Below are 15,387 nucleotides of genomic sequence, written 5' to 3'. Positions count from 1 at the left end.
GGGACAGAGGGCAACTAAAACAAGCCCACTAAAGATTCTTTTTTTTTTTTTTTTTTGTCGGTCGTGGGGCTTGAACTCTGGGCCTGGGCGCTGTCCCTCAGCTCTTGAGCTCAAGGCGAGCGCTCTACCACTTGAGCTACAGCGCCGCTTCCAGTTTTATGGTGGTTTATTGGAGATAAGAGTTTCATGGACTTTACTGCCCTGCCCGGGCTGGCTGGCTTTGAACCGCAATCCTCAGATCTCAGCCTCCTAAGTAACTAGGATTACAGCGTGAGCTACCAGCGCCCAGCTCACTAGAGATTTTTGAGTTCTTTAATTTTCTTTTTTGATGTTTTCTATGGGACTTGCTTATATATTATTTTTTATATCACTAAAGTACAGCTGTTAGGCTAGGGAAGATTATTTTTCACTCTGGACTTTAGATATCCTGTGTATAAGATAAAAGAAAAAATGGAGGGGCTGGGAAGGTGGTTCAGTGGTAGAGCGCTTGCGTGCCTGAGGTCCTGGGTTCGATTCCTCAGCACCACATAAGCAAAAAGAAAAAAGCCGGAAAGTGGCGCTGTGGCTCAAGTGGAAGAACACTAGCCTTGAGCTGAAGAGCTTAGGGACAGGGCCCAGGCCCAGAGTTCAGGACCCACGACGGGACCCAAAAAGAAAAAAGAAAAATGGATAGTGCAAGGTTTTATTACTGTATGTTCAATGAAGTGCCTTTCATACTATAGAATGTTAGTGGATATCCCTCTTACTTTTGGCTGGTACTGGGGCTTAAACTCAGGGCCTAGGCTTGTTCCCTAGCCTCTTCATTCAAGGCTGGCACTCTTATCACTTGAGTCTAATGGACTTTGCTGTCCTAGTGGGTTACAGGCATGAACCACTGGTGCCCAGGCAATGAGTGACTTTGGAAAAGAAGATTCTGTGGTAAATTAAGTATGGGAAACACCAAACTAAGCAAAATTAAATAGACATCATTATCTTTTTTAGAGTCCTAATAATCGTTAGTATGTTACTCAGACGTATTTGTTCATGAAGCCTTTTTGAAAAAATATAGTTTGTCTTGTTACTGCTCCATAAACTAGTTTGGAAAACATTCCTTATTGCTATCTATTTTTCTTTTATATGATAATATGCTGAATATTTCTGGTAATATAAAAAAATTGGTAGGGCTGGGAAGGTGGCTCAGTGGCAGAGTGCTTGCCTTGCATGCATGAGGCTCTGGGTTTGATTCCTCAGTATCACATAAGCAGAAAAAGCCAGAAGTGGCGCTGTGGCTGAAGTGATAGAGCACAAGCCTTGAACTGAAGAGCTCAGAGACAGGGTTCAGGCCCACAACTGACAAAAAAATAAAAAAATAAAAAAAATTGGTAGGAAACTTTTTGAGTAAAAATAATAAAATATTGAGAAGTGCTGCACCCAAGAATAATTACAGTTAATATACTTTTTTTTTTTTTGGTCAGGCATTGTTCTCACTAAGATTGGTTACTATACTATTCCATCTATGGATGACCTTGCTAAAATTACGAATGAAAAAGGAGAATGCATCGTCTCTGACTTCACTATTGGTCGTAAAGGTGAGTGTAAATTTAGGAGTTAATATATAAACTAGACATTTACACCTTTCTTTTCTGATTTAAGACTTAAATTGTGTAACTTTGGAGAGGTGCTTAGGTATACCTGTTTGTGGCTGGGAATTATTATTTGGCACATTGTAATTTTTCACAATTTACTGGAAATATACTAAATGAGAATTAACTAATAGGGTATTAGTACTTAGGTCTAATTTTGTATTGAATTATTACTTAAAATTGTACATATAACTGCTTATATTTCCTAGGAGAGAAATTTCACCTCACTATATATTAAAAAAGGACCTAGATGTTTTTATGGCAAACAGAGTATTAAAATTTGTTCTGTGGCTACATTATATATACTTGTGAAGAAATTGAAGAGTATTTTGGTCTCACCTGTAATCTTAGCTACTCAGGAGGCTGAGATCTGAGGATTGCGATTCAAAGCCAGCCCAGGCAAGAAGATCCCTGAGACACTTATCTTCAATTAACCACCAGAAAACCAGAAGTGGCACTGTGGTGGCTCAAGTGGTAGAATGCTAGTTTTGTGGTTTGTTTTGTTTTGTTGTCGGTCATGGGGCTTGAACTCTGGGCTTGGGTGCTGTCCCTCGGCTCTTCAGCTCAAGCCTAGAGAGTGCTAGTTTTGAGCTGAAGAGCCCAGGGACAGCTCCAGGCCCAGAGTTTAAGCCCTACAACTGACCCCACCTCAAAAAAAAAAAAAACCCAAAAAAGGCTATTTTATATTAAAATTTATCCTATTTATTAATTTATTTCACTCCAGTTCTTTTTTCTTTTTTTTTTTTCTTTTTTTGCCAGTACAGGTCTTGAGCTTGGGGCCTGGGCTCTGTCCCTGAGGCTCTCTGTGCTCAAGGGTAATGCTCTACCAATTGAGCCATGTCACCACTTTGGGTTTTTTCTTTTTTCTTTATTTTGGTCTGCCCTGGGTCTTGAACTCTGGGCCTGGGCGCTGTTCCTCAGCTTTTCACCTCAAGGCTAGTGCTCTACCACTTGAGCCACAGTGCCACTTCTGGTTTTCTGAGTGGTTTATTGGAGATGAGTTTCCTGCCCAGGCTGGCTTTGAAATGTGATCCTCAGATCTCAGCCTCCTGAGTAGCTAGGATTACAGGCGTGAGCCACCTATGCCTGGCTACTTCTGGTTTTTTCTGTTTATGTGGTACTGAGAAATGGAACCCAGGGCTTCCTGCATGCTAGGCAGGCACTCTACCACTGAGCCACATTCCCAGCCCTCCATTTGTTCTTATATTATCAAGAATTCATAGGTGATTTAAAATACTATTGTTTAAAGCTGCTTGTTTTTCCTGATGGTTTAATCATTGTACAGATAAAAGTAGGAATTTTCTTTCTGAATATTAGGAGTTTTTAACTATTTGTTCTGACTTACAGGTTATGGCTCAATCTATTTCGAAGGAGATGTGAATTTAACAAATCTAAATTTGGATGACATTGTGCATATCCGGAGGAAAGAAGTTATTGTCTACTTAGATGATACCGAAAAACCACCTGTGGGTGAAGGGCTGAATAGGTATGAATTTATTTACATCTAAAAAATTATCAATTAAATCACAATTTTTTCACTGTAAACATAAATGTGTTTATATATGTGTATATATACACACACCTATATATATATACTTAAACTTTTGTAAATTACTATGAAGTATATCAGTTGCTCTACTTTTATTTGAAAGCATAGCTGAAAACAAAACAATATACTATAACATTTCCAATATTAACAGATCCAACTTGAGGTTTCAGAATTTGTTTCTTTTCCTTGTTTCCACTGTGGTCATACTTAATGTCTATTTCTTGTAGGCAGATGAAACATCCATAGTTAGGATGTTTATGTTTGTGAGTTGGAAGGTTTAATGTTATTAGATGCTAGTATAATTGTCTTTGATATCTATATGGAGACCCCACCCCCATGAATATCAGTTTTTTGATGTTCACATTCGTTACATAAAATACATAAAAAAGCATGATATTTCCATATAAATTATGCATGCCTCCATGTTTTAGATCATCTAGAAAATGTTCTGTAGTTTTTACATAGAGAATATTTACAAGAAAAATATTCTAATGTACAATTGCCATTGGTTTTTCCCTGTGAATATTTTTGATCTGTGCTTAATTGAATTCATGGATGCAGACCCCTAATACAGAGCACCAACTATGTTTCCAAAATAATTGAGAGCAGGGCTGGGAAGGTTGCTCAGTGGTAGAGTGCTTGCCTTGCATGCCTGAGGCCCTGGGTTTGATTCTCAGCACCACATAAGCTGAGAAAGCTGGAGATGGCACTCTAGCTCAAATAGTAGAGAGCTTACCTTGAGCTGAAGAGCTGAGGGACAGTACCAGGCCCAGAGTTCAGGTCCCAGGACTGGCCAAAAAAAAAAAAGAGCAGGATTATGAAGCTTTTGCGTACTCCCATTCATGAAAGCACGGTTCATAATAGTCAAGAATTGAAAAAGAACCCAAATATTCATTAGCCAGTGTGTGCATAAAACAAAAATGAGGTAAATGCAAGTATGCCCTAGAAAGGATACATACCCTTGAAAAGAATGGAAGTTAAAGAGTCAGGAAGATACCAAGCTTGAGGTCAGGCTGAGCAACATATTAAGACTTTGTTTAGCATAGTAATAAGAATTTTTTTTTTTTTTGATCGGTCATGGGGTTTGAACTCTGGGCCTTGGCCAGTGCTCTTATTACTTGAGCCACTTGGGTTTTCTGGTGGTTTATTGGAAACAAGAATTTCACAGACTTTCCTGCCCAGGCTGGCTTTGAACGGCGATCCTCAGATTTCAGCCTCCTGAGTAGCTAGGATTACAGGCGTGAGACCAGAGCCTTAGCTTAAAAGGAAATTCTTACATGTATGCTTCTATTCATCTCTTTGGCGATAAAAGTCTTATGGACTTTACTGCTCAGGCTGGCTTTGAACTACTGTTCTCAGATTTCAGCCTTCTTTTTTTTTTTTTTTTTTTTTTTTGCCGGTCATGGGGCCTGAACTCTGGGTCTGGGCGCTGTCCTTCAGCTCAAGGCTAGCTCTCTACCACTGGAGCCACAGCACCATTTCCAGCTTTTTCTGTTTATGTGGTGCTGAGGAATCGAACCCAGGGCCTCATGCTTGCAAGGCATGCACTCTACTGCTGAGCTACCTTCCCAGCCCCTCTCAGCCTTCTTAAATCACTAGGATTACAGGAGTGAGCCACCAGCACCCAGCACTCCATTTACACAGTATGTAGACGGAGTGAGTTACAAAGGAAAGGAGGTTTATTTTCTCTTAAGGTTCTGGGAGGTCTAAGTCCCAAGACTGGGCAGCACATTGATCATAGCCTTCTTCCTGGCAGAGCCCCAAGTCAATGCAAGAAAGCATATGGCAAGGGCCAGGGAGCACAAGTATGTATCTGGTCTCTCCCTCTACCCTAATGACCTTATTTAATCCTAATCATTTTCCAAAGGCTATACTTTTTTTTTTTCTCTGTCGATCATGGGACCTGAACTCTGGGCCTGGGTGCTGTCCCTCAGCTCTTCAGCTCAAGGCAGGCACTCTAGTACTTGAGCTACAGCACCACCTCCAGCTTTTTCAGTGTATGTGGTACTGAGGAACTAACTTTACCCACTACTAATATCTCAAAGTGGGGATTAAATTTTTTAAAAACACAGAAAATGGTAGTATACTCAAACTATGTGCAAATAAGAACAAATGGGCAATAAAATTCAAACTACCATAGTTATATCCTTAAAAAAAGAAAAGGAATATAACAATGTGGATGTATACCTTAAATGTCCAGTTAGAGTTGGGTAAGATAATAAATTTCATGTCAGGTCTTTTTGTCTTTTTTTTCTTTTGTCTTTTTGAAAAGAAACAGCCAAGGCACTCTTGGCTCATGCCTTTAATCCTAGCTACTCAGAAGACTTGAGCTCTGAGGATCACAGTTCAAAGCCAGCCTGGGCAGGAAAGTACATGACACTCTCATCTCCAATTAACCACCAGAAAACCAGAAGTGAAGCTGTGGCTCAGGTAGTAGAGCTTTGAGCAAAAGAGTTCAGGAAGAGTGTTCAGGCCCTGAGTTCAACCCCAATGACCTACAAAAACAAAAACAAGTCATGCCAGGTGCTGGTGGCTCCGCTACTCAGGAGACTTAAATATGAGGATTGCAGTTCAATACCAACCTAGGCAGGAAAGTCTGTGAGACTTTTTTCTTGTTGTTATTGGTCATGGGGCTTGAACTCTGGGCCTGAGCGCTGTCTCTCAGCTCTTCAGCTCAAGGCTAGTGCTCTACCACTTGAGCTACAGCGCCACTTCTGGTTTTCTGGTTGTTTATTGGAAACAAGAGTTTCACAGATTTTCCTGCCTGGGCTGGCTTTGAACTGCGATTCTCAAATCTCAGCCAACTGAGTAGCTAGGATTACAGGTGTGAGCCACCACTGGCACCTGGGTCTGTGAGACTTATCTCCAGTTAACCAGTAAAAAGCTGAAAGTGGAGGTGCGAATAAAGTGGTTGATTGTTAGCCTTGAGCGAAAAAAGCTCAAGGACAGCGACCAGGCCTTGTGATCAAGCCCCAGGATTTGTACTCCCCCCATCCCCCCTCCCTACCCCTCCAAAAAAAAAATAATTAAAAAAGCCATCCAATGGGCTGGGAAGGTGGCTCAGTGGTAGAGTGCTTGCTTTGCATGCAAGAGGCCCTGGGTTCGATTCCTCAGCACCATATAAGCAAAAAGAAAAAAGCCGGAAGTGGTGCTGCTCAAGTGGTAGAGCGCTAGCCTTGAGCTGAAGAGCTGAGGGACAGCGCCCAGGCCCAGAGTTCAGGCCTCACTACCGGACCTAAAAAAAAAAAAAAAAAAGCCATCCACTGCTGGCTGGCTCACACCTGTAATCCTAGCTACTCAGGAAGCTGAGATGTGAGGATCACTGTTCAAAGCCAGCCTAGGCTAGATAGTCCATGATATTTTTTAACTCAGAAAAATCCAGAAGTGGTGCTGTTAGTTAGGTAGAAGAGTGCTAGCCTTGAGCACAAAGAAGCTCAAGGACAGCACCCAGGCCCGGAGTTCAAGCCCTGGGACTGGCCAAAAAAAAAAAAAGTCATCCACATAGTCATGTCATTGTCCCTCTCCTAGGTACAAGACATACAAAATGATAGAAACTTGAACTTTGTATTGATAGAGATGATGCATCATAGCTATTGTAATTATCTTCATGATCATTATTTAATGGCCAATACTTGTGTTCTTACTACTTTATTCTACAAGTATTTATTATTAATAAACTATAGTTACTGTTTTTTGTTTTGTAAAGCTAAGGGCCAAGTAAGCAAGTACTATACTATAACTTAAGTAATAGTATAAACATAGTTTGAAATGATGCAGTCTGAGTTGATGTGGGAGTGACTTATTTTTAAGCTCGGCTACTGTCAAGGCAAGACTTAAGTTCATGAAACAGCTGTAGGATAATTGCACATAATAAAGCAGCTTTTTTACTTCATGTAAATGTTGGCTTTTTATTCATAAATATGAAGTATTTAAATTTTACTTTGCTACACTTTACAGAAAGGCTGAAGTTACATTGGATGGAGTTTGGCCAACAGATAAAACATCACGTTGTTTAATAAAGAGTCCAGATAGACTTGCTGACATCAACTATGAGGGAAGATTGGAAGCAGTTTCAAGGAAACAGGGAGCCCAATTCAAGGAGTACCGGCCTGAAACTGGTTCTTGGGTGTTTAAGGTATGTCCTGATAGGCCTTTTGGTTTTTTTTTGTCAGTTGTGGGACTTGAACTCTGGGCCTGGGCACTGTGCCTGAGCTCTTCAGCGCAAGGCTAGCATTCTACCTCTTGAGCCACACCACCACTTCCGGTTGCTTGATGGTTTATTGGAGATAAGAGTCTCACTGATTTTCCTGCCTGGGCTGGCTTTGAACTGCAATCCTCAGATCTTAGCTTCCTAAGTAGCTAGGATTACAGGCGTGAGCCACTAGCGCCCTGCTCCAATATGACTTTTATGATCTATAGATTGAGTCACAAAATGTTTGTAATTCATTGTGCAGAATTCGTCTCTTAATAAATGAGATCTTCCTAAACCATTTATACTTTAAAACACTTGGAAATGAAGAAACTGACTTCATTTTATCTTTTTTTTTTTTTTTTTTTTTTGTGAACATACTGTACAGAGGGGTTACAATTACATGGGCAGGATAATGCATACATTTCTTATCAAGCATTGCAGCCTCCTCCTTTGTTTACCCTTCACATCCATTCCCTACCTCCCCCCTACCTCCCCACCACCCAATCTTCCCCCTCTCCCTCCCCCCCCTCCCTTGTACCAACGTTGTAAAGCTCGTTTTCGACATGACCTTGTACTTCTCATTGTTGCAACAGGTCCACCTGTATCCTTAAACTTGTTTTTCCCCATCTCCTCCACAAGTTATACTGACATCAAATATAGTGAAAGCAGGGGTTATACTGTGGGGGAGGGACATACAAAGCAACAAAGAGATAATCTTATAAATGCGTTAGAAACAAATGCATGAAATAAAAAAGCATTAAAATACATATCTAAGGGTTCATTTTCCTAACATCACATTATCTGACCTTTTCCGCTTGACTCATACATATGCTAGATATTGCAAATAAGGGAAATCATGGGACCTATGTTTCTTTGGGCCTGGCTTATTTCACTTAATATAATTTTTTTTTCTTATACTGGTCATGAGGCCTGAACTCAGGGCCTGGGGGCTGTCCCTCAGCTCTTCAGCTCAAGGTAGCACCCTACCCCTTGAGCCACAGCTCCACTTCTGGATTTTTCTGCTTATGTGGTGCTGAGGAATTGAATCCAGGGCTTCATGCATGCAAGGCAAGCACTCTATCACTAAGCTACCTTCCCAGCCCCATTTTATCCTTTTATCCAGAAGTTTCTTCCTCTTTTAGGCTTTTTTTTTTTGCCAGTCCTGGGGTACTTTTTTACTCAAGGCTAGCACTCTACTGCTTGAGCCAGAGTGCCACTTATAGCTTTTTCTGTTTATGTGGTACTGAGGAATCGAAGCCCACGCTTCATGCATTTGAGGCAAGCACTATACCACTAAGCTACATTCCCTGTCCCTGATTGTATAATTTTAACTAGATAAAGGCCCTATGTAGATAGCATTTGGGTGACATGTGTAACATTTTCCTGTATTAGTCATTACATTTACAATGACATGTGTCATGTATCTGTGTCCTGGGTCTTGAACTCAGGGCCTGGGCTCTATCCCTGAGCATCCTGCTTAAGGATACCACTTGAGTCAGAGCTCCAATTCTGATTTTTTCCGTAGTTGAGTAGAGGTAAGAAAGAGTCTCACAAACTTTCCTGCCTGGGATGGCTTCAGACTTTGATCCTCAGACCCTGAGAAGATAAGATTACAGGTATGGGGCTGGGAAGTTGGCTCAGTGGTAGAGCGCTTCTTGCCTTGCATGCCTGAGGCCCTGGGTTTGATTCCTCAGCACCACATAAGCAAAAAGGAAAAAGCCAGAAGTGGTGCTGTGGCTTAAGTGGAAGAGCTCTAGCCTTGAGCTGAAGAGCTGAGGGACAGCACCCAGGCCCAGAGTTCAGGCCCCACAACCGGACCCAAAAAAAAACAAAAACAAAAAAACAAAGATTACAGGTATGAGCCACCAGCACCTAGCAAAAGTGACATTTTTGTGTACATTATTTAATCTATATTCATTATAAGTACTACTGCTGTATACACTAAGCATCACCTGAATCTTAGAAATAGTGCTATACTAGGTGTGACATTTCATTTTTATATTTGGCTTTTTTAAAAATAGAATTTTATGGGGCTGGGAAGGTGGCTCAGTGGTAGAGCGTTTGCCTTGCATGCCTGAGGCCCTGGGTTCGATTCCTCAGCACCCATAAGCAAAAAGAAAAAAGCTGGAAGTGGCGCTGTGGCTCAAGTGGTAGAGCGCTAGCCTTGATCTGAAGAGCTGAGGAAGAGCACCCAGGCCCAGAGTTCAGGCCCCACAACCAGACCCCCCCTCCAAAAAAATAGAATTTTATTATTGTTGAGGTGTTATACAGACGGATTACCACTTAATAAGTCAGGTAAGGAGTTATATGCCTTTTTTGCACAGTATCATTTCTTCCTTTACTTTGTCCCAGTTTTTCCCTCCCATCTTTGCCCACAAGTTACATAGTTTGTTTTCCACATACTGGATACTAATAACATGATTGCATTTCTTCACCCTCCCTCCTTTTCTTTGCCCCCATCAAAAATAAAAACCCAAAAGCAAAAACAAACACCACCACCAACAACATTAGCAAGAACAGAAAAAAAATGTTTCTATCTCCTGGATTTGTTTTGATAAATAATATTTTAAATGTTTGACTTCTTTAGGTCTCCCATTTTTCCAAATATGGCCTTCAGGATTCTGATGAAGAGGAGGAAGAACACCCATCCAAAACTAGTTCAAAGAAGTTGAAGACTGCCCCTTTGCCTCCTGCAGGCCAGACTACCCCTTTCCAGATGGCTCTTAATGGCAAACCTGCATCTCCACCTCAGGTAGAGAAAGGACATGAATTTGAATGGAATTCGTGATACAGAAGTTCAGAGCAAGCCATCTCACAAAGCTGTTTTATGACCCCAGGAACTGGGACCAGTACAAATAGATTGGCATTCATAGTGACACAAGTACAAGGGAGGGGAAGGCATGAGGGCATCTAATTTTTACTTGAGAAAATTAAAGACTTCTCTTGCTGATTGGATTATTCTTCTATTATTTTCAGGCACTTCCCTCTGTCATTTAGACTTGTAATTCTGGTCAGTGTTGAAGTTAAGATGGCAGTTTACTTGTGTGGGTTGATGCAGGGTAAATCATACTTCTATTTACCACCTGCTGTGCAATTTAATCATGTTTTTTCCTCCATGCCATGGTTTTTTGAAGCTAAATTAGTTTTTAGCAATGGTTTTTAACTGCTTTTTGAAGTTACTTGCTTATAATTTAGGAAAACTCTTGATATCTTTATTTTATTATGGAAAGTGACAATTTTAGAATACAAATGTATTATTTAGTTTTGGGAGAGTAGCGACTACATTTTGTATTGCAATTATTTGTATTATGTGCTTTTTCAGTATTGTTGTGCCAATATGAACCTTTATCCTTATAAGAAAAGGTTAATAATTAAATATTAGGTAATTCTTTTTGAATGTCAACTCATGGTATAATTTTTTATAATTTGGCTGTTTATTCAATCGTTATAGAAACTTTTTTTCTTGATGCCATACTCTCAGAGTTCTTGATCAGAGACATCTTTGTTATTTGTTTTTGTTTTTGTTTTTTGGTTGGTCGTGGGGCTTGAACTCTGGGCTTGGGCACTGTCCCTGAGCTCTTCAGCTCAAGGCGAAGTGCTCTACCACTTTATCCACAGTGCACTTCCGGTTTTCTAGTGGTTTATTGGAGATAAGAGTCTCACGGACTTTCCTGCTGAGGCTGGCTTTGAACCACAATCCTCAGGTCTCGCCTCCTGAGTAGCTAGGATTACAGGCATGAGCCACCGGCGCCCAGCTAAGAGACATCTTTGTAAAGCATCCTCTACCTCCTCTTAACTGCTAAAAGGAGGACCTTTGGAATTTCTACTGCTATAATTGTTACGGCTGCTGAACTGTGATTTTTTTTTTTTAATGATTTATTAAGTAATTTCTTGACAGGCATTTTTGGGGGACTGTTGTGTTATATTTGCACACATGGGGATGGTAGACATGATAAAAGTGAGAAAATCAAACTGTTAACTTGTAGGTTTATAATCTGTGTAGAATTTGGAATAACCCTAGGAAATGTCTACTTAAGAAATACAGTAACTAGTATAATTTTTAATTTATCCATGTTTGTTTTGTGTAACTCATAAGCCTTAAATAATCTTCCTTTGGTAACTTTTTTAAAACCTTACATCTCACACACACACACACATACACACATTCTCTCTCTCACACACATCCACACACACCCGTCTCTATATATTTCTGAAAGAGCCTATTTCTTGCTTATAAAAGTAATATGAGGCTGGGCACCAGTGGCTCACACCTGTAATCCTAGCTATTCATGAGGCTGAGATCTGAGGAGTGCACTTCAAAGCCAGCTTGAACAGGAAAGTCCATGATACTCTGATATCCAGTTAACTACCAAAAAGCTGGAAGTGGAGCCTGTGGCTCAAGTGGTAGAGTGCTAGACTTGAGGGGGAAAAAAGTCCAGGACATTGCCTGACCCCAGGACACACAGGTACTTGAACACAAATACACACATAAGTAATGTGTCCTGTGCTGGTGGCTCAAGCCTATAATCTTGACGAGTCAGTAGGCTGATTCCTGAGGATTGAGGTCCAAGGCCAGACAAGGCAAAAAAGTCCTAGAGACTTGTCTTCAGTTAACCACCAAAAAGCTGGAAGTGGAGCTGTAGCTCAAGTTGGTAGTATGCCACCGTTGAGCAGCTAACCATGATCAGCACCAAGTCCTTGTATGTGCTGAACCAGCGCGCACGCACACGCGCACGCACGCACGCACACACACACACACACACACACACGTAATGTGTAAGTTCCTAAAGATGGCAGCTGCAAAAAAGAATACCTTTATACCTTTTCAGTAAAGACCTGGCATTTAGTTTTTATTTATATAATTTTCGACTCTAGAGAAATCCCTCTTTTATACATCCCAGTGACATATGTGAAGTGAAAGAGAAATGCCACTTGTTATTAAGAATTAAGACCCAACATTTTATTTAAGACTGAGGAAAATACCTGAGCCTTCTGAATGTACTGACTCCTTATTTGGAAAGATATTGTTATCACATTATTACCTTGCCCCTAGGAGATACTGATTCCTGCTATGGCATTTTTTTTCCTCCTGTGTATAATAATTTCAGACTCTTAACAGAAAAATGTATGAAGAGGACGCAAGGTTGTTTCTTAGCTGTTTAGGAAAGTTTGCATTTTTCTTTAATAGTCACATTTTATTTCCCTGCCTTTAATACAGTACTCTCAGTTTCATCTTTCCAGTTGCCTTTCCAAAAGCCTTGCATTTGCTCCTAAAAGAACAGGTTTGTCTAAGCAACCAGAAAACATAAGGGTAACTTAATTTTCATCTGATCTTCTTTCTTATACTTAGAGAGAATGTTCAGAGATGGACCTTAGTCACAGATAAATTTTGTTTTGTTTTGTGATTAGAACATAGCTTTAAACTCCTAGTCTTGGCATTCAATTTCTACCTGGCAGTTAACAGTATCTGAGTGAGACTGACATTAATCCCTTAGGTCTACCATGACATTGATCCTATAGATTTAGCATGGACTGAGGCATTTCTTTGAAAATGACTTTTTGAGTAGAAAAATAAGTTTTTCAAATCATTTAACATGCAAAACCTCTCCTTTCTTTCTATATATAATGTATAATATATTTGTAGTCATTTTAAATTTAATTAGTATTGTTTGTGTTGGTTATCTTCTTCCAACATATAGTAGTAGTTGTTAAAGACAGGATTTTTCTTTGTAGCCCAGGTTGGCCTTTAAACTATTGATCCTCCTGCTTCAACCTCCGAAATGTTGGGATTGCAGGCATGGCTCATGTTGCCTAGTAGCTTAAGCAATCTCAATCTCTCTCCCTCCCTCCTTCCCTCCCTCCCTCTCTCTCTCTCTCCCCCTCCCTCTCTCTCTCTTCCTCTCCCTCTCTCTCTCTCCTTCTCCCTCCTCCTCCTCCTCCTTCCCTTTCTCTCCCCTACCTCCCCCCTTCTCTCTTCTCTTCTCTTCTCTTCTCTTTTCCTTTTTTGTCAGTTGTGGGGCCTGAACTCTGGGCTCTTCAGCTCAAAGCTAGTGCTCCACCACTTGAGCCAGAGCACCACTTCCAGCTTTTTCTGCTTATGTGGTGCTGAGAAACTGAACCCAGGGCCTCATGCATGCAAGGCAAGCACTCTACCACTGAGCTACCTTCCCAGCCCTCCTCCTTTCTTTTAAATTCAGTTTACTTCCTAAAACTAACTTTTATATCCTAAGTCTACTGGGGTTTCTCTGGAAATATGTAGAGAAGTTTTAGCAGTAGTTTGTAGTCAGATATACTTTAATCAAATTCATATACTTAGGGCTTTCAGGAACCAGCTAAGTCATCATGTAATTATCTTCCACCTTGTTCCTTTCAGGGGTGGGGAAGCTTTTTCTGCCAAGGGCCATTTGGATATTTGTAATCATCAGTAGGCCATACAAAATTATCAATACAAGCAGATGGCCATGAGTAGCAAACAAGAAACCTACATGTCTATCTTGTCATGTACCACATGATTTTATTGGCCTGTTGAGCTAGACATTTAACAAGATCATAGCTTATAGCTCTGCTTGCAGATGGACAAATAAAACCTTGAGCATTTTTCATGAGTATATGCCGAGTTCCTGTGGTTTCTGAATATTTAAATCCTCCCAATTTGGGCTGGGAAAGTGGCTCATGGTAGAGTGCTTGCCTTACATGCATGAAGCCCTGGGTTCGATTCCTCAGCACCACATAAGCAAAAAAAAGCCGCAAGTAGTGCTGTGGCTCAAGAGGCAGAGTGCTAGACTTGAGCTGAAGAGCTAAGGGACAGCGCCCAGGCCCCAGAGTTCAGTCCTGACCAAATAAATAAATAAATAAATCCTCCCAACTTGCCTAAACTTGTAGGTAAGAAATTCTTTGCTTTTAATGTTACTCTTTTGTTGAATAATGTAATAAGTTGGTGCCATTCTCCCTCCTTCCTCTTTTATCCATCTGCATTGTTGCTTTTTTGTTGTTTTTTAATTTTGTGTCAGTGCTAGGGCTTGAACTCATGGCTTGGGCACTATCCTTGAGCTTTTTCACTCAACACTGGCCCTTTACCACTTGAGCCACAGCTCCACTTCTGGTATTTTGGTGGTTAATTGGCAATAAGAATCTCACACAAACTTCCCTGCCCCCACTTGGCTTTAAGATAGCAGTACTCAGAATAATAAGAGTTACAAGTGTGAACCACCAGCACCTGGCCCTGGATTTTTAATTTGTTCTATTGTCTTGTGCTGACCCTGCTTGGGATTTGAACTTAGCCTTGGCCTGTCCCTGGGCTCTTTTTTTTTTTTTTTTTTTGGTCTTTTGTGGGGCTTGAACTCTGGGACTGGGCGCTGTCCCTCAGCTCTTCAGCTCAAGACTTAAGTGCTCTACCACTTGAGCCACAGCACCACTTCTGGCTTTCTCGTGGTTTATTGGAGATAAGAGTCTCATGGACTTTCCTGCACAGGCTGGCTTTGAACCACAGTCCTCAGACCTCAGCCCCTTGAGTAGCTAGGATTACAGGCGTAAGCCACTGGTGCCTGCTTTACTTTTGGCTTTTAAGTGGTTAGTTGGAGCTGAATCTCAGGGACTTTTCTGCACAGGCTGGATGTGAAACATGATCCTCAGATTTCAGGTTCCTGTGTAGCTAGAATTATAAATTGCTTTTTCTGTTGGGTGCCAGATACTGCATTAGGGAGAAAAAAATAAAGCAGAGTTTCAGTAAATGTTGAGCTTAACTGAATGAAGTGCTTGGTTGTTAGAGAAAACAATAAACTATAATCCCTGTTTTCAAGCATTGACATTCTGGTCTATCAGACACATAAGAAATCATAAGTTTTGTTGACAGATTATATGCAGTAAGTATAGACACAGTATTATAGGACCAAGCAGAATAAGATACCCTGGTAGATTAGCATAGAATGGGGAATACCAAGACTTTTCTTTCTTTTTTGTTTTGTCCCATCCTGGGGCTTGGACTCAGGGCCTGGGCACTATCCCTGAGCTTCCTTTGCTCCAGG

General features: G+C 40.8%; 1 protein-coding gene across 3 annotated transcripts in view; it reads left to right on the top strand.

Annotated features, from left to right (window-relative positions):
- Nup98 (nucleoporin 98 and 96 precursor) overlaps positions 1-15,387 on the top strand; it is a 119,513-nt gene that overhangs the window by 65,697 nt on the left and 38,429 nt on the right. For all 3 annotated transcript variants that reach the window (XM_042687605.1, XM_042687598.1, XM_042687589.1), the window contains exons 17-20: positions 1,455-1,568; positions 2,970-3,108; positions 7,129-7,306; positions 9,951-10,115. In XM_042687605.1, the coding sequence (XP_042543539.1) occupies positions 1,455-1,568; positions 2,970-3,108; positions 7,129-7,306; positions 9,951-10,115 (596 nt within the window). The remainder of the gene's footprint in view (positions 1-1,454; positions 1,569-2,969; positions 3,109-7,128; positions 7,307-9,950; positions 10,116-15,387) is intronic.

Source organism: Dipodomys spectabilis, unplaced genomic scaffold (assembly GCF_019054845.1).
Source record: "Dipodomys spectabilis isolate Male_0828 unplaced genomic scaffold, ASM1905484v1 ptg000003l, whole genome shotgun sequence".
Lineage (NCBI taxonomy): Eukaryota > Metazoa > Chordata > Mammalia > Rodentia > Heteromyidae > Dipodomys > Dipodomys spectabilis.
The sequence above is the reverse complement of the archived record's forward strand: the minus strand, read 5'-3'. Positions and strand labels throughout refer to the sequence as shown.